The sequence below is a fragment of the Anopheles darlingi genome, chromosome 2, assembly GCF_943734745.1.
Source record: "Anopheles darlingi chromosome 2, idAnoDarlMG_H_01, whole genome shotgun sequence".
Classification (NCBI taxonomy): Eukaryota; Metazoa; Arthropoda; class Insecta; order Diptera; family Culicidae; genus Anopheles; species Anopheles darlingi.
Window position 1 is genome coordinate 69,159,666 of NC_064874.1, and position 19,798 is coordinate 69,179,463.

General features: G+C 48.7%; 1 protein-coding gene across 6 annotated transcripts in view; it reads left to right on the forward strand.

Moving 5' to 3' along the window:
- Nucleotides 1-19,798, forward strand: part of LOC125952301 (centaurin-gamma-1A) — a 146,020-nt gene that overhangs the window by 92,085 nt on the left and 34,137 nt on the right. Inside the window, exon 1 of one of the 6 annotated variants that reach the window (XM_049681713.1) lies at nucleotides 13,792-15,099. The exons of the other annotated variants lie outside the window; for them this stretch is intronic. Within the exon in view, the coding sequence (XP_049537670.1) occupies nucleotides 14,931-15,099 (169 nt within the window). The 5' untranslated portion in view covers nucleotides 13,792-14,930. Of the gene's footprint in view, nucleotides 1-13,791; nucleotides 15,100-19,798 lie in introns of those variants that run through there. 6 annotated transcript variants of the gene reach the window in all.

Here is a 19,798-nt window from a genome sequence, read left to right on the forward strand (position 1 = left end):
GAGAGAAAGATCCGTCGTCGTCGCGGCGTGGCACGTGGCATCCGTTTCGCTGCGCGGTCCTCCAGTGAAATGGGTCTCCGCCGGGCCGGGCACTTCAGCACCATTCGGACCAGGTACTTGAGGGCCCAGTCCGCGGCCACGGATCGATGGCCATTCCCGGTGGACTCTATCGCTGCACTGGCGTACAATCTAGGTTCCTCTGTTTGTTTGCCTGTGTGTGCAAAGGACGCGCGCGCGAAGGACCAAAAGGTAGAAGCGGAATAACAAAAAAAAACCATTAGATTCGCGTCGCTGCACACACTCGCGGCATTATCCTTTCGAAAGCGCGCGCGCACGGACGCGGCACAGTAGGTCATTAAATGGGAAGAGCACACTGTCCGCGCTGCGATCTGCGCTCTCTGGGAGGGACGGAAACAATCCTTTCTTTTTTTTTGTGTTTTGTTTTCCTACCTTCCTACCGTGTGGACGGCATACCGCGGACCATTTCCATTTGCTCGGTTTGGGCTTTCTATCGGCGATGCAAATCAAATTAATTAAAATGCACTTTTACCCCCGCGGTGGGCTGCTGTACCATTAGAGAGACAGAGAGATAGAAAACACACGCACGCTGTAGTGGGTCCTTTACGTGCGCTCGTATGTGTGTATATGTCCTTTTCGGGAGGTACAACAGTCCTGCGAAGCGAGTGAAAATGATAGAAAAAAGATTTATCATTCCTCGTTACAATATAAGGGGGCCAGCACTCAGCAGGTTAGCGAGGAGGAAAGAATGGAAAGGATTAGAGCCCATAGTAGCTGGAGCGCCACAGGCACACCAGGCACACCAGGTTGGTGGATAATGTCTTTACGCTTATTAAAACCACCTCACGGCCTAGTGCGGAATGCGGGTGCCAACCAGCGGGAGATCGTGAGCGGTGGTGGTGGTAGAATGAAGAGGAGATGATCAGATCAGATACGGTGTGCGGTTGGACCCAGGACCCAGGGCCGGAAACGAGTTGGTCGAGATTGTGCCAGCACCAAAAAAAAAACCGAACCGCATCCGGGGGAAAGGATAACGATCATTGGAGGAGTCCTCTCGGGCAGCGTCATGCTGCGAATGTGCGACCCCGTTGTGCGACTCATCGGATGATGGTGGCGGTGTCCGCGGGGTGCTGGATTATGGGTGCGGGCTCCCCGCTCGACGCTGGTCAGTGTGATGTCGCTTGGATTCGGCTGAACGGTCTGAACGGGACACAAATAATAACTTAACTTTCGCCGCATGGCCAGATGGAAAAGAGGATTAGCGGAACCGGAATCGTCGAGAGTGGCGCCTCTCTTGCCCATTTGTGCCGCTGTGGTTCCGTTGCCAATTGTCTCTTTTTGCTGTTGGTGCATCATTTTGATTACAGGGACAAAAGGGAAATACATTTTTTTTGTATGATGGTTGCATAAGCTCTTGATTTGTTGTGCGTTTTGTTAAAATATGGATTTGTTGCATCCCTATGTACCATTTTATTTGTTAAATTATTGTTCTTCTTTTGGGTTAGACCCTCGTAAAAATAGTTGCTGCTTAAAAATTATTGCATTTTTGGCATTTTGTAAGTCGTTCAGGTATAAGCCTGCCGATACACGGTAGCAACTTTCATTGCAACAGTCAAAAACACACTAACAAGCGTTTATAGCCAGTTTCGCTCGTCTAATTCGTAAAAAGAAAACGGGATCCTTAAAAAAAGGATCCTTGACGGAGATTAAAAAAATATATATTCATTTTGAATCGATTAATTCTATTCTACGCACATTATATTGTCGCAACAATATTTTGGAAAAATATTTTCAGTTATATAAGAGCCAGCTTAGACTTAAAATGTTTTTATGTAAATGTAAAATGTAAATGACACAGCAGAAGGTTAGCAGTATTTAGCGAAACAATATAGAAATTTGACATAGTACATACTAAGCATAATGTATTCTGTATCTTTCGCCTTTAATCTAACGTTCATGCGCGGACAACTAAGCAATCAAATAGCATAACATTCAATTCTCTACAAAATAGAAATCTCTCCGAATTACGATAACTGTACAGAGTAACGAAACCTTAATCCTGAACAGTGTTTCGATCTTTATTTTGAGCCCCTCAGACCATCATTACACTCACTCTTACAATTGCATATCAATCCCCATTCAAACATAAACCAACGTCTGCTGCAGCACTACCTACACCAGCAGTTGATTTGCTCATTGTGTACCCATTTTGGCATTGAAAATTGCTCTCGATTCTTCATTCTTCTTGAAGTGGTGCTGCCTACCAGCACACCAATATACATCCCGCACCGCACGAAATTGTAATTTACGATCCAAATCCCCCAAAGTCGGTAACGTCGGTAGCAAAAATTGTTTTTGTTTTGAGTGCGCTACGCAAACAAATGTGCAACAAATTTGGTTCCCAAAATTTATGATCCCGCTTCTCATCTACCTTGGTTTGGTTTTGGTTCGTCCGAGCATCACCCTTCAGCTGGCGAAACAAACAACGACGCTGTGTTTGCATTGTGTTGTTGTGCACATCACAACTTGCGGGAATCATCAGTGATCATGACACATCGGGGCACACATCGGGAGTGGACAGCGCGTGCCCGGACCGTGATTATGAGTTACATATTTTCCAAAAAGGAAGCGGGCCACCGAACCCCTTTTTGTTGTTGACCATTGTGTGGACTCGGATGGAGGATGGCGAACGGCGAGTTGGTATCATGCTGGGCGCTCCCAGCATAATATCCTGCGCCTCCATCTCGCACGGCACGGCACGGCACGAGTCGAGATCGGTCGAGGATGTGATTGTTCGAATGTTTTCCATTTTCCACTTTCACTGACCACCAGCCGGGCCAACCGTCATAATAACGATCTCTGGCGCTGCTCGCCGGGCGTAAATAGTGCAAAAAGAAGGAGGAAGCGCGACCGCCGGTCGTCCGCCACCGGGTCTGGCTAGGCGAAGGGTTGTCTCGCGCGATGGCTCATTAGCTTCTTCTTTTCGGGGGAAGGAGATGATTGCAGCAATGCAACCCAGCAGGGGAGCTGCTGACCATGCATCCGGGTGGTCATCAGTCAGCAGCAGCAGCAGCAGCAGCAGCTGGGCGCTGCCAGTGTCCGTCCGTTGCAATATGGTGCATTGGTCACTCTGTTGCTCTCGGATGGGAGGCGGCGTGATCGATCGAAGGTCCGGCCTGCTAGCCACTGTCAGCGGGTCAGTCTAGGAATCATATTTTAATGATCAAAACAAACCCCTCAGGGGGTTCGATTCTGGTCCGGGCCCGAAAAAGAAGGGGTTGTCGCCTCTCTCTATCTCTCTACCCCTTCCTTTTGCACCATCTCGTCACTCCCTCGTCCACGGTCCCCGGAGTATGATTAACTATGGTCACGCGAATGTTTGTCAACCGATCGATTTCAACTAGTAGTGCATAGCGCGGTGCATAGAGGAAAAAAATGGGGGCAACGACCAACCGTATTTGGACGGTCCAGTTTTTCCGTTCAATTATTTCGACAATCAAGAGGGTGGAAGGAAAGAGGAAAGAGGAAGGTGCTCTGCCTAGCGAAGTGGAAAAGGGAAATTGAATCGAGATGAGGTGGTTTTAATAAGCTGTGCATATGGGAGCTGCGAGAGAGAGAGCGGAGAGACAACCACGGAACTACGAACGGACCACCATCATCATCGTACACACCGCGATGGTTATGAGTTTTTGGAAGGGTGGGGGATGGGGGTTGCTCCACCACATAACGATCGTCATGATTGTGTTCAATTAGGAGCTGGCTGCATGCGATAAGGATGGTTAAGAACGAGGACAAATTGCTCGATACAGCTGTCAGCGCGTGATCTACGAGGAAGTAATTAACATTAACCGCTGGAAGAGTAGAGGAAGGGCTGTGGGAACGTTCTACTGGTTAGTAATGCGTTGGGAGAATTCGATCACATATCGTTTGTTTGTCGTTATGTGGTTCTTGTTAGCGTCGATTTTCTGCTTCCACTAGTGAAAGTTCTTAATTGTTTCTGGCGTCTGTATATTGTTGTTAAATGGACTGATCGCTTATTAAACAACGGCATTGCTGTTAGAAGTTGAAACATTCGGCTATCTTTTAAATAACAAAAGGATTTCTATCTAAAAAAAAATATTCTAAAAAGAATGTTTGTCCAATTTTATTATGGATGTCCTCAAAAGAAATGAACGGATACTCAGCCAACAGTTTTTATATGTTTTGCTCCATATTTTGGCTGTTAATCTGACCCAAAATGGTTGGCCAAAATTTCTCATTGGCGATGATGTAAACAGAGCAGCATTTTTTCGTTGTCAGCGAGTGTATTTGAAAGCACCTATTTAAAATATGCATCCAATCCGTTTAATTTAGGACTTTTCAGTGCTTTTATAGGAATCACACCATAAAAAATATTCTTTTAAAACAATTTATGACTCAACAATATGCTGCTTATTTTAAGGTGCAGTGGAAGTAGCAATAAACATAATCCTAATAATCCCAATAGTTCGTTGAGCTGTAGAATGAGTTTTGTGATTTAGTCGATCCGGAATTCCTTTGTACAGTAAATCACAACGAATCAAGCCATTACCATGAAACTGTGGATTAATATAGTAATTAAGTTCCCTAATCCAAAGCAGTGTGGTGTAGAAATTTATCAGTAGTTCATATTATCTTAAAAGTTACTGTCCATAAAAATACTTTCACTGTGATTTTGCTCAGTCCTCAAAATGATTATGTTAACGAAATTAATCGAAATCCATACTGCATAGATTACCGGATAGCAGCCGCAGCACCTCTTCCAGCTCCTCCTGCTAATGAAAAAAGTCATAAAATTAAATCATTCCATTGTCTTGACGATTTTGGCACCTCTCGCGCACTTTGAAGAAGACGCACCATTCTGCATAATATCTCTCCATGCGCACCGGCGCGCGTGTGCGTGTGTGTGTGTGTGTATGCACCCATTTCCGGGTCTAAGCAACAAAATAGAAACATCAATCATATCACCTTCACGCTCGAGCAAGAGAGACTCAGAGACTCGTATGGATCAGTACGGAGTGGTTCACGTAACACGCAGCACTCCCGCCGAGTGAGGTGTAGAGGCGCTTAGCATCGCTTCATCGTCATTTGCCATAACCCCATATCATATCTTGATAGGGATCGTAAATTTCTTGGCCTTCTCTTTCGTTCCAAACCGGCCAAACATTCAGCCCGGCCAGGCAGAGGAGACGACTGAAAGCTCACATTCGGTGTTGATGGCGCTACACATCATACACACCCGCTGATCGCTGGTTCTATTGTTCTCCCGGGAACGGCACGATGCTGCGCCACCGCACATCACGTAGCATAAAAGTGCCGTTCCGTCGCTGGTCGCTGGATCGTCTTCACCTTCTCCTCTCTCTCTCTCACCGTCTTCGACGCTTTGCTCATTAACTGATAGAGAAGAATAGGGCACCGCGTTGGCATCCTAGATAAGCTACCGTTTGCCAGCACGAATCGCGAAAGCATATGCTCCCCGAGCCCTCCCATTAATTAGCAGCCAGCAGCGTTGGCCTCCCGCCAACGCCACGCCAGAAGCGACGCGGTGCGGTGCGGTGCGGTGCGGTGCGAACTCTGCGCCACGCGATTCCCGTGCAAAATTCGTGACTGAATTTCAAATAGCCTTGTCGTGGCCGCGGTCTGGTCTGATCGCTGTCCTCCTACGCCCGCTAAACTCTGTGCGTTGGTTTGGGGTCATTGGCGCCCAGAGACCCCTCGGTAACTAAGTAAGGGACGGAACCCCGGGTGCCGAGGTTGATTGTTTGGCATTTGTTGTGTGCAGCACAAGCAGTGGAGCTGTCAGAGGAAGTGTCTTCCTGGTTTGTTTTTCTAGAGAGGGACGTCTTATGAGCAGTGTGATGATCCAGCACCAGCGCCGCACACCTGGTCTTACAACCTTCTTCCAGCAACCGAAAAACGCTTCTGTGTGTGTGTGCACGCTCACTCATCGCGATAACGGATCCCAGATAACAAACGTTTGTAAGCATCTACCAAGGGGCCAAGGGGAGTTCGAAGTTCGCAGCTGACTGGCTCTGCAAGGTGGAGTCAAGAGAGACCCCCGTCCCTATGGGAGACCGACCTCTCTAGCCTCTCTAGCCTCTAAAACCAACCAGCTGCATGCGTGTGCGAGGGAGAGTGTTGAGAAACAGGTCTACCGTGTCCGTGGCGTGGCTCCGGAATCACCGCGCACACGCTTTCTAATGCTCGGCAGACGGAAGGCGAGGTGCAGGAAGATGACACAACGTCGCGTGGCATCCGTCGGTACGGAACTAGGCCTCAGTACACACGCCACCGACGCACGCACGCACGCACGCATGCACGCACCGTACGTGTGCACAGATTGCTTGTTCGAAGCAGAAGGAGGAAAGCAACGTCTGTGACCTCGCTGCTGGTTCCGCATTTCGTCTTCCTCACGGTCGACATCGGGGCCAAACGAGCCTCCAGGGAAGGAGGTTAGGCCCTTAAGAGACAGCACACACACACACGCACACTGGTTCAGCGATAAGCAGTGATTGTGGAAGGAACAGGGCGCTCCACTTGTGTCAATTGGGCCGAAGTCTAAGACGACATTCCGTGAGCGTGATTTTGGGGGAAAAAATGAAGACCGATCGATATCGATCTATTCGATTGTCATCATCATACGTTGCTTATGTAAATTCGTTGTAAATCACGGCGTTTGGTGTGTTCTGTCCCCGATGAGCCTGTCCCTATATGCAAGTACCTTCCTTCTGCTTTCTTGTACACCTTTTATTGCGACCCGAAGACGTTGGCCCGAAGTGCTCGATCTTTGACTCCTCTCTAATTAGATGTCACAATATGCAGGTAAACAACCCCCCCGTGTGTGCCAATCGACCGAGCATAAATCTTTGCATCCGGGTAACCCCTTTCTCTTCCGTCCCTTCTCGAAGCAGATCGTTGATTGCCATTGCCGAGATTTCGCGATTAGCAATCGAATATGTTTTGCATCGCAAATCCTGCCGCTATGCAGATCGCTATGCAAAATGAAATAGGGGGTAACGGTCGAGGCGTTACTCCGATAATTGCATTCAAGACCACCGCACAGTCCCATGGGAAATGGACCCCTTTCGCCAATTTCGAGGAAGGGTTTCTTCTGGTCTGGGTTCACTCGCGAAATATTTCGATGCCATGTTTTGATCCTCGAAAGTGGTCCTCTTGACTTTGGCACACGGGAAACTAGTATCGGATCGAACTTCCCAACAACAGTAAAAACCACGAGGGATCCATTTCGAAACGTGGGCCAATATCGAAATTATTTCCTAGGATTTTCTCCTTTTCCCATCGCGTGACCAACGCACCGACAGGAAAGTGGCAATAAAGTACCGGCTACTCCACTGTGGCTTTTGCGCTAGATGCGAAATGCGAAAAGTCTAGCAGCCCGGTCCTCACCGCGAGATCGGTGTAAATCACACAATTTTACGACACATTCCGACAAATTGGTCTACGCTTCCTGTGTGGAAGAAGCATAAAATGTATGACATCCCGATGCTATGGTTGCGGCGTGGCGGCCGAAATTCTGATGGCATCTGGGAATGATGGCCGTACCATACTCCTCTTGCAAGACTGATCCGGCCATCGGGTCACGACGACACACCATTTATGCCGGTGTGTTGATGTTCCGTGGAAATCGATCGATCCTAGATCCTGGACATTTTATGGTTTGTCTCGTGATGGTTTACGAGCTGCTGCTGCTACCGAGTGTGCGATGAGTGTTCGCGAAGTGCTCGAGGACTAGGGCTGGGCGTAATGAGAGGCCGCGCGATGTGTCGTACGCGAACCAAAGTAAATAAATTCCAATAAATGTCAACAAAAATGCAATTAAATTTCACGCCCATCTCTCGGGGCCGTCGAGGTCGAGAGCATCGCGAGAGCGAGAGGAAGGAGGTGCTAGTTATTGACGTAAGAAACTGCCGGTGTGTCTCCAAGATATGGCAGCTTACGGGGACATTTCGAAGTTGGCATGATATGTTGAGTCGTTGCGTCGGAATTTGCGTGAAATTAATTCTTTCCACCCAAAAGAGCCCGGGGAGGAAGGACGGGATGCCGTTTCGCCGAGATATCGCAATTGGCGAATCGCACCCAAGAATTATCTTCCCCGAATGCATGCACCCTTCATGGCACTTTCCGTGTGACATGCCCCCCTCGGTGATCGATGCGGTCTCTTGAGGCGAACACGATTAAGGATTTGGCGAGGCTGTTGGGCATAGAAAAAACCCTTTTTTCTGTTTCCACGGGGCCACGCCGCCACTATGTTGTCGATGCCCGCACCCAAATGTAGGTCAATTCGTGTTTCGTCTTCGCTCGAAATTCCCGAAGGTACTGGGAAACCGTTAGCAGACGCATCCTTATCATCCTGTGGCTCCTCTCGAACGGGGAAAAAAGGGTTTCGCATTTTCATCTTCTCTCCCGTGAGCTGGTCTGGTGGTACCCGAAATTGCTGTTTGTACATCAATTTGGAACTAATCGATTTCGATTATTGGCGATCCCTGTGGTGCCGGTCACATTGGCTGACGACGATAAGGATCTTCCCTTTTTCGCCGGCGCGATTCGCAAGCATCGTTCCGTCCCGTGAAAGGGTTAAGACCGTAGCCCCTTCGGAAAGGGTGGGAACGAACTCTAACGAAATGAACAACCGCCAGGCCAGGCCAGACCAGGCCAGGCACCGTCGCACACTCGAGCAATCAGGCAAATGCGATCTACCACCGCGCACGAGATCGATCGATGCTGATGAAGATGATGCCCGGTTGATTGTGGCTCGGTCGGTGTGTTGACGGTACGACGATAACATCCAAATTTGCGAAACGAAATGACGGCATGAGGCTAGGGCATGATGAAGATGGTGCTAATGTGATGGGATCTGCGTGATTCATTTCTCCGCTTTTTTTTCCTTCTCGGCTGACGCGATACAAATTTACTGTGTCCTAATGATGTTCGGAGAGATTTTTCCCCGTTTTCCCTGTCGTGAGTTTGGACGAGATGATGGCACAATGTTCCGTCGATCAATCAGACATCCTTCTATTGGGCCCTTCGCCCTTTTTTTGTATCACCTGGTGGTTGCACTTTTTTATGCTCAACACACTAATGCGTGGATAATCTTTTCGTCGGTGAAGTTCTAATGAACGTCAGAAGTTGATCAGAGTTTGTCGAAGAACCCAAAAAGTAGTTTAATATCCTTTCTTTCTTCGATACTTTGGACACATAATGATTTGGATCGAGCAAAGTTTGGTACAAATTACCTTTCATCATCAAGAATCGGTCGACGGATTTCGCTGACGTCATAAGAGTGGACCAGCCAAGTCCAACCAACCAACTGAACATTGTCGATGGCAACAACCCACTCGAACCTCGGTTATTGATATACTTTGTCGTGAAAGATTGGTCAGAAGTTTTCGTGAAAGTTTCCCTTCTAACGGCACGACCTCCATAGTGTTCGTGAGAAGACAGCGTAAAGAAAGACAAAAACCGTCTTGTCCGAAAACTTACCGCCTGCGCGCTTTCCTCCCTCGATTCGGAACGGAAAAATGCTTCTTCCGTTATCGATCGGCGTGCAATTATCGGGTGGATAAGATAGTTAGCTCGGTTGCTCCCAAAATAACTAACTTCATCCGCCGCCAGCTAACGAAACGATTGCCCAGATCATGTTGGTATAAGTTTTCCGTTCTAGCGAACGAGACCAAAACGGCGGGCACCGTACCTGCTGCAATCTCGGGGAACACACACTCGTCCGGGATAATAAATGTAGGTGGTTTTTGTGCTCTCGAGCTCCTCATTAACGATGGTTGCTGGTGCGTTTATTGCAGGCATGTACGAGCATGTTTCTTATGGGGTTTCTTTCTCCCTTGCGCATTATCAGATGCGGGAAACGTTATGGTCTCGATTTATTGCCTTTCGTTGCGTTGTTACGCGTGCCGGTATGACGCGCGTTCCTCTAACCGCTTGTCTTCACTATAAGAATCTAGGCCTAGATTCTAGTGAATGATAAATAAAAATGAACACATCTCCATACATTTGTTCGAATCAAAGTTCACTCCCCGCATAATACATTCATCCAATTTCACCAAATTCATGGTGGGGTTCATGGAAGCGACCGCATCTTGAGACAGAGGACAGAGGCCGTCGCCCTCGCTCCTACAGCGAGTAATGGAAAACATGTTCACCGATGAATGTTTCGTGTGATAAACCCCTCTGCAGTTCTAGGCTGCAGTTACAACGAAGAACGCGCAAAGGAAATAGCGAAATAGAAAAGGAAAAAAAGGAATAATAACAGAAGGAAATGCAATCCTGATCTCGTGCATGCCGCAGAAGCCCAACCGAGAATGAAAACTCAGACCTCTCTCTACGGTGCGGCGAGTGCGCCGCGCGTAGGATGATGATGGTGAATGGGACAACAACAAAAAAGAATAATCCAAGGTGATTTATAATCCGGAAGGGTTTGTGGTCGGTCCTCTCTCTAACTTGTTGCCAAACGGTGGAATGGGCTTGGCCGCCCGGGAACCAGGAAGGTGAATAACCTGTTCGATCTTCTCGTTCAACGAGTCGGACACGAGACACGTTGACACAGTTATCTGGTGCTGGTTATCATAGGATTTGAGCTATGTGTTGCATTAAAATGAAAGTAATCAAAATGAATGTAATTTTTGTGAAAATACATTCAAATTTGCTCTGTATAAAGTATTCCGTTTAACGGATAAACACTTTGGTACGAATCGAATGCTCCAAAATCTCCGCTCTTCGAGTAGAACGTGAAAGGGGCTTGGTCTTGAAATCCTAGTCTATCTGTGCACCGACCGGCTGACCTCACACAAATGTATGGGGATGTGTTCATTTTGATTCAACATTCACTAGAATCTAGGCCTAGATTCTTATAGTCTGGACAAGCGGTAAGAGTTCCTTTTCCGCGTTGTGAGCACGGGCGTTCTAGATGGTTGCTCATGGGTTTTTTTCTTCTTCGTTTCATTCTTTCTTTATCGGCGTTGCGCTACTATCAGCGTGTGCTACCTAGCTTTCGAAGAATGTTTCAACACGAATGCTGCGCGCCTATCAGCGGGATTTCTTCTTCCGTTGCCCCCGGGTACTGACCCATATGTGCTGCATGATTGCGAGGTTTTGCGATATGTAACTTGCCAGCATGCTGCATCGCTATCTCTGCACTTTACTCAGAGCTATTTTTGGGGTTTTTTCGCCTTTTTTCTCCCCAGTCGGTATGTGGTTGCGTCATGTTTTGCGTTGATTCGACCTTCCTTCGAGTTTCGTGCCTAACGTCAAAAGAGAGCATTGCAGTGGAGCCAGCCGCCATGGATCTCCTCCTCCTTCTCCGACAGCCCATGATGACAATGATCAGTGTCCTCACCCGTAGGTGCCTATCTGCAAATGAGCCAATTACCGGCTATCTTAAGCATTCGCTTCCTCCATCCATGACCGTCAGTGCCAATTCCGAGGGTGCAATTAATTGCCGAAACCGATACAGTGACGAAAGGGCACAAAATGAGCCCTTAGCTTCTTCATCATCACCGAGGGCTGTGGAAGAAGAATACGTCATAACTAAAACAAAACAACAACAGAAAAACGCTGCCACCTGGACAGGAGAAAAACACTTGCAATTATTTAAATTTGATCAATTGACCCTTTGACGGTAAGAAGAAAAACGGAGGAGAGTAGGAAAAAGTTTAAAGGAGGGACTTTTAACCCCTTTTCTGTGTCATGGTAGATTACGTCGTCTTCTGGAAGTGGCAACCCGACCAAGCAAACCCTCAATTATGTCTTTTCTTTTCGATTCACCTCTGTCGTCTCGATTTAACGATGGAGTGCCGAAAGGTGATACCCTCATAATGATGGCCAAATTATGGCAAAAAACGACAGTGACGATCAGTTTTAACTGCCTAAATGAGTTGCGATTACATGCATATTCTAGATGGCTAATATCGTTAGGAAAGTGTGCTCTCAATCGAAAAAAGAGCTCTTTATTCCATCAGGTGTTAAGATAGGTGCTAGTTATCGAGAAATACGTATAACTTCAATGACCATTAACTAATGTGCTATTTTCTTGCCGTTTCAGGTATGATTTCCTTTTAAATCCAACCATTTCGTTTACGCAACGACTGCCCAAAGATGCGTCAGGTAATGTTGAGTGCTTCTCGAAAAGATAGCCGCTTGACTCTTTCTTTTCAATTTCAAGCAACACTTTGTAGCAGCGTTAAGAGGAGGGATCTCCTCGTCCAACTTCATGAATTGTTAATTGTGCTTCGCATGCTTCAAAGGGAATAGATAAGCAAATGACAAATAAGGGCTCTTCTCACACCTCACACCTACCTACGAAAGAAATGAAAAAGATTTCTTGTGAACCGATGTGTTAAGCCTCACCAAAAAAAAGCCCAATATCATCCCCACTTCCTGTATCTACGTCATAATTCATTCCTACGAGCCTCGCTCTTGAATCGAACAAAAGGCGGAAGAAATACCTTCATTTTCGAGTTTGTAGTTCCGATTGATCTTTTTCGAAACACCTCCAAAGCATAAAGCACACTTTTGTAGATCATCATTAGTGTGGCTCTGTGTGTGTGTGCGTGTGATCGTTCCACCAATAACGATAAAGTTAAGCCACGATCCGATCCACAATTCCGGATCCCGGATAATAGTTCTGTTTTGTCTCGGGTAAGGCTTTTGCTTGGCGTTCGAAAGAATCCATGCTCCTTTCCCCCTCGCTTAACCAAAGGGTCAGTGAAAGAGGATCCCGCAAATACCTACAAATCACGATAACCCACGCAAGGGAGACTACGGTGGAAACCAACTAGATAGACTCTTTCTTACACCACCCTCGCACCAACATCATGCGCGTCTCGTGAAGCCTCCAAGCTGCGCGATCATCGAGTCGTCGGCCACTCGAGAAGATCTCGCTCAAGGTGTTGTAGTTGGCTCGTAGGCGACACCGTCCAGCGCCCCCCGGGGACTGTATATCAGCCTTCCCGATATGGTAATGCATGTCCGATGGTCAGTTGGCTTGGCCTCTGCTTGGCTGTCCACACATCGGGGTGCTTCTCTTTGCTCGGATTTAGGTTTTTATTGAGATGGCAATTGAATCGGTGCCCGGTGTGTGTGGTAATGCTGTTTCAGCGTCAGTACCGCCGCCTTCGTTGGGATGTGTTTTGGAGACGAATCCTCCTCTCTACAGCCTCAGCGCTCTCAAAACCGGTCCGTGAGTCAGTGTGTTTGTCTCTGGCCGGGTAGGATGCTGGCGTCGATGAAAGGTCAGCCGGTCGGTGCACAGATAGACTAGGATTTCAAGACCAATGCCCTTTCACGTTCTACTCGAAGAGCGGAGATAGTGGAGCATTCGATTCGTACCAAAATGGTTATACGTTAAACGGAATACTTTATCAAGTAAATTTGAATGTATTTTCACAAAAATAACATTTATTGGGATTACTTTCATTTTAATGCAACACGTAGCTCAAATCCTATGATAACCAGCACCAGATAACTGTGTCAATGTGTCTCGTGCCCGGCTCGTTGAACGGGAAGTTCGAACAGGTTATTCACCTTCCTGCTTCCCGGGCGGCCAAGCCCATTCCACCGTTTGGCAACAAGTTAGAAAGAGGACCGGCCACAAACCCTTCCGGATTATAAATCACCTTGGATTATTCTTTTTTGTTGTTGCCCCATTCACCATCCTACGCGCGGCGCACTCGCCACACCATCTGAGAGAGGTCTGAGTTTTCATTCTCTGTTGGGCTTCTGCGGCATGAACGAGATCAGGATTGCATTTCCTTCTATTCGATTATTCCTTTTTTTCCTTTTCTATTTCGCTATTTCCTTTGCGCGTTCTTCGTTGCAACTGCAGCCAAGAACTGCAGAGACGATCATCACTCGAAACATTCATCGGTGAACATGGTTTCCAATATCCGCTGTAGGAGCGAAGGCGACGGCCTCTGTCCTCTGTCTCAAGAGTCCGTCGTTCCCATGAACCCCACGATGAATTTGGTGAAATTGAATGAATGAGGTGAAGTTGATTGAGGCATTCATTATCAGCCCAGTCCGTCGGTTCATTCATTCATTCGTGGGTCGTTGCCGGGGCAGGACGTGTTTCTGCGTTTCGGCGAAAATTCAAATTCCAAATCAAAAATCCGTAAAAACTTAGCTAGTTTAAACCAAATTTGGAACACTCGCGGTGTGTTTTGTGCCCGAGGGTTTTGCCTCTCGTGATTCTAGTGTTCTGGGGAATTCAACGGGAAGTGAAATCACGGTTCGATTTGCGGTGGAAAAGCAAAAGGAAAATACATTGCGCCTGCGACGACTCGGATCTGTGCCAAAGTTAGCGAACGTGACGAAATTAACTTTATCGATCACCACACCTTGACGGGACGAGTGACAACATTATTTCTAATCTTGGATCTTCCGCCAGTGCACCTCACGCTCTCGAGTTCTTGTAGTTCTTGTGGCTGTTTCTGTTGTGCTGTGCTTCCGGTTCCTCACTACTCGCTTCCGATTCTCGGAAAAGCAAAGGCAGTTTTTGTCCCAAGTTCCAAGTGATCTAAGCCAATAAGTGGTGCCAAAGATGTTGTGGTGAATGTGTATGCAAATGTGCAATTCGAAAAGGGGTCTCGTGTGTAAAACCTACGAAACGATGTGCTGGTGAAGCCCCCGGGTTGTGTGATAGCCAAACCTAAGCAAAGTGCCGTGCTGTGCCGTGCCAAGTGCTGTCCTGTGCTAAATATTGTCCAAAATGGCACCATTCCTTTAACCTTCGCGGCGTGTGACATTAAGAACAAGGCCTTATAACTCGGCCCGGGCACATCCAGTTTGGCGAAGAAGAAGAAGGACGAGCTCCGGATTGCACAGATTGCCAACCAACCAACTCAACCCACCAACGCGCACACAAAATGACGATGCTAGCCGTAAAAAACTTCTTCCTCCCGGAGCGGAAGGCTCCCCCGGAGACACCAAAGTTTAGCCGCATGCCGGAGGCGTTCCTGCGCTCGATCCGGCGCCGCTCGTTGCGCATCAAACGTCCCAAGACGGTGATAGTCGAGCGGGAAAAGCGTAAATCAGGTAACTACACAGTGCACCAGCGCAGATGCCCACCTCGGGGGGGGGGGGGGGGGGGGAATCATCACCAAGAATGTCTCCTCCGTCCCGTTTCACTGCTCTCTATACGGTCCGGTAATCGCGCCACGTGCAAGGTGTTAAAAGATTCCGGCACGAAAAAAAAACCTCCCAAATCATCGATCGATGATGTCGTCGTCCCGCTGCAGCGGTGTGCGGGGATTTCAATTTCATTTCAAGGACAAACATCTCACGCCACTCGTTTGGCCAATGAGCTGTGGCTCCGGTCGCTTCGGGCTGTCCGGGCTGTGTCGTCTAACGATGATGAGGTGTCATCGCAAATGGGGTTTTTAATGAATATTAATCATCCTCATTTTCGGTGCTATCGGAGGGGGGGGCCTACGTTCTGGCACGCCGCAGTGGCACGTGGTGGGAGGGAGAGGCAAACCATGTGAGAAGCGAAAAAAAAATCGTGCCAAACCTCCTGCCCCCGTGGCGCACATATACTCCCTTTCATGGTGGTAGTGAAGGTGAGGTGCCATTACTGAAAGTCAACTCTTTCGTGCATGCGAAAGCACAAAAAAAAGGCTATCGCTCGCTTGTCGTTATCACGATTCCCAGCATCTGGCTGTCCTGCCGAGAGTGTTGCCGATGGTGCCAGAGTTGATGGTTTCGCGAGATGATTAGACACAAACACACACAAAAAAAAAAACACCACATCGTCTGAACGATGTCATTGTGGGCCGTCATCGTCGCCGTCATCCTCCTCATGGTATTAATGCAAATTTTGCCAGCGCGAACCACCGCGGGACGTCTATCACACGCAAACACATGTGTGTGGCACATGTGTGGGGTGGTTGTTGTCTTTTTTTTTATTACGAAAGGAGGGTGGAAGCTGCTTCTGCTTCTGCGAGTCCACGCTTAAGACTTCTCTTCGCCGGCGAGACAGCGACCGGCGCGACATAAGACGCTAGTGGGGATGATTATGATGTCGCGACAGCAGCCTCGACGCGCGAGGCTGGCTGGTGTTACGACGACGACGAGTCCCACAACCGAGGTCCATGCTTTCGTAAGTGAAATGCATCACTTTTTGCTATCTTCCCCCTTTTTTTTCGATGAAGATGATGATATGTTGGAAAACATGTAGCTTATGTTGGTAGTAGCAGCCGCGCCACTGGTTGGAGCGACGCAAGAGAGCCCCTTCTGTGGCTCCATTGGCCAACTCTGGCCGAGGTGAAAATGTTTTCGGATTTCCGCGACGCAAAAACCCTTACTACCGGCGGCCCTTCTGATAGACAAGAGTATGGGCAGCAGCAGTCTAGTCACCCTGAGGCTAGCGAGCATGCCAGCAAACCCGTGTTGACCAACTTGCAGTGATGCTCGGTACCACTAAGATAACGTACTCTTCGCCACCGGGGAATGGTTCGAGGTTTCTGGCCCACCGGCAACTGATAACACCAGCCAGTGCATAGAAAGGGGAATGTGCGGAGGAAAGAACGGCAAAGAAACGTGCTGCGTGCGATCTGCTTTGTTTGATAAGACCGCGAGCGAGCGAGCGCGCGAACCCCGGAGCAACATGTTTGATGTGTTTTCATTTCATTTTTTATTTATTTTATTTTTTTGCCAAATGGAACTCAAGATAAGATTTCAATCGAGGAGAAGGCCACCCCTTCCGCTCTCTCTCTCTCTTTTATCATCTCACCGCGAAACGCATTCGCGAATGCGCATGAAGCGCAAAGTCACACGAACCACCTCCATCGATCAGACGCCGGCCGGTTGTTGACTTGTGGAACCTAAAAAAGCGCACAACACTGCGCCAATGCACCACGACACAATTGAGCATGTCGAAGAAGAAAGTTGTATGTGTGTGGAAAACTGCCGCTGGTGGAAATTCCCTTTCGCCACACCAGCAAGGCGTTATCAGTAATTATCCCCCCTTGGGGCAGACCGCTCCTTCTTACTTTCACTACCACCAGCTGCAGCAGCAGCAGCAGCTCCGGCGGAAACAGAATGCTTCAACCGACGAAGCGGCCGCCCAAAGTTTTGTGAAGAAATTTTACGCTCATTACGGCCATCAGAGACCCCGACCTCGGCCGGGTAATGCACACGCAAATTCTCTCAGCTGACCGTTGCCAATTGCCAATTGCAGCCCATTTGCCGCTCGACATTATCATCGTCCTCGGTCCGGGTGAACGATGAAAGTGAATCTGCCGGCTGTCGGCGTGTGGTCAGGCGGTCGAGAATTCGGATCCGGAAGAAAGCCAATCTGTCCGTCCGTCCGTCCGTCCGTCCGTCCGTCAGTCCGTTTCCTTTCTTCTTACTTTCTCTCCAACGAGCGCGCTCACGCCATTTGCCGAACCTCGGTGAAGGTGAAAATATGAATTTATGACCTTGAAGGCGAGGCGCTGTTCTGGTTGGTGGGTTCCTGGATTTGGCTTGGGCACAATTTGATCCGCATGTCACGCAAAGTGCCACGGACCGCTGTTATGCCGTTTCCGGTGGTTCTCAGCTTCCGCATACACGGGAGAGACAGAAAGAAAGAAAGGAAAGGATAGGACTGAACTGAAGCATCGTCAGGGACGTCCCGCGTTGGCAGATGATGTCACTCCGTCAGCGAATTGATTCGCTTTGCGGGATCGATGAGCACCGCGGTGGTCGCGAAGCATGCGGTCACCACCGGAAGCCATTCTTGTGCGCCGCGAAGGTGGTCCCCGCCCTGGCCAGGACGTGTGCTGCGCGGGCATATGTTACGCATATGCGATTACGTGACCATCCGTCCACCGCAAACGTCGCAAACGCGCTACGCAATGGTGTTGGCCCTTGAGCAAAGGGTTTTAACCTTGGCCGGGGGACCGGGATTGCTGCGTGCTGCGTCTTAAGCGGTGCCTTATGTGACCGGTCCCGGAAGAAGGTTTTTAGATTGATCCGATTCGAATCACGGGAATGGATTCCTTTCTTTCTGGATATCGATTTGACAATTTGCTGTGTTGTACAGCACTTACAAGAGGTTCAACTACAGCGAGAGTCTGTCTGGTTGTGTCCTGGTTGACCGCTTTCGATCGTATGTTTTCGGCATCAACTTCCGTCCTTCATTTGCGGGCGACAAATTTGGCGAACCAAACATTACTTTCAGCAAAACCAAATGTGGATTCCGCTCAATGGCGTCCCACCTTTTGCGGTGTTGTTACGATTTCGTTTTGATGAACTACTAAGCACCGGGTCCGCGTTTTCGGGGCGTTGTTTTTGGTTTGTGTGGAAACGTTCCCTTTCCCCTTCTTGCCAAAATACGGAAACGTGACCTACAATGAGGTCCCCTGAGGAAGACGTTCCAAAACTCGCAAAAAAAAACCAACGGAAAACAACCTGAAATCGTTTCGGTGCGTTTCACTCCTCACGCACGATAAAACAATGGCGCCAGTGGCTAACTGGCACACAACGCCTTTTGCGCCAAAGAACCACATCTAGTCTGCGTCTGCGGTGTCGTTCCGGTGCGGTCCAGTCCGGTCCATCGCCAGGGCACGTCACACACACAAAACAAACAAACAAACTATACAGCATTTTGCATAATTCAGTTGTTTTCTCCGGCACATCATCGCATCGTGTGAAAGTCGGTCCTACGGTGATGATGATGGGGATGGAGTTTCGGTAACGGTGTAACGAATGGCACGACGCTGCTTGTGGCCACCGGGACCGATCCAATTATGATTTGAGTGCTTGCTTGCTGGGCGACCTTCGTTCTATGACAACGCTCAACGTACTAGGTTCGCAGGTTGCTACAGAAGCGCAAGAACAGAGCGAGAAGAATGCTCACTGATAAGCAGACACACATGGACTTACGCAATGCGCCGTACGTAGTAGCATAAGAGGCACACCCACAGTACCAGCAGCTCCCAGGTTGACCTTAAGCTGCTCCGGTCCGTACCACGCACCGCGTGCGTTTGGTGATGTTATTCGCACAAATTGAATCCCAAATTATGAGCATTAGAACACACACACGCACATAGGGTTGATGATGTCCGCTAGTTCAATTGAGCTCAGGCACCACCGTCTGTGTGGTTCCGTTGACCAGCGCGCATTCCGACCGTGGGGTATTCTGTCGTCATAAATTAACCATTTCCTTCCCACATACACACGCACACGCACGGACGGACGGTGACATTCAAACTATGCGCAACAGCGTGCGATGCGAAATTCCTTGGCCCACGCAACGTAATCGGTCATAGATGGCCATGCCCATGCGCTAGTCGCCAGCAACGACGACGGACGTTCGCTTCAAGATGTCATTTTGTCGGCTTCGAATTCCGCCATCGTGAATTGCTGCTGCTGCTGCTGCTGCTGCACGCATCATGCACAACCCTTCTCGCCCGGGCAAGAGTCGCGTCCCTTCTTTTTCCCAGCGACGACAATCTGGACAATGACAACAACCCTCGGGCCTCGAGAGGAGATCGCAACGAGGATCGAGCCAAACGGGAATCGGTGGCGACGGCGACGGCCGGCACCCTTTTGGCCTAGCTCCACCCCTTTCCGTCGAAGAAAATTGCATTTTCGGAAGGTGCAGCACCACACCAACCGCCGGCCAAGGCGCTTGATTGCAGTGCAAGATGAGAATAGAGAAATAGGGAAAGAGAGAGACCGAGAGAGAGAGAGAGAACCTTGGTTAGGATCCTTTATATAAGAACTGCAGGGAACCGCCATCGGAATGAAA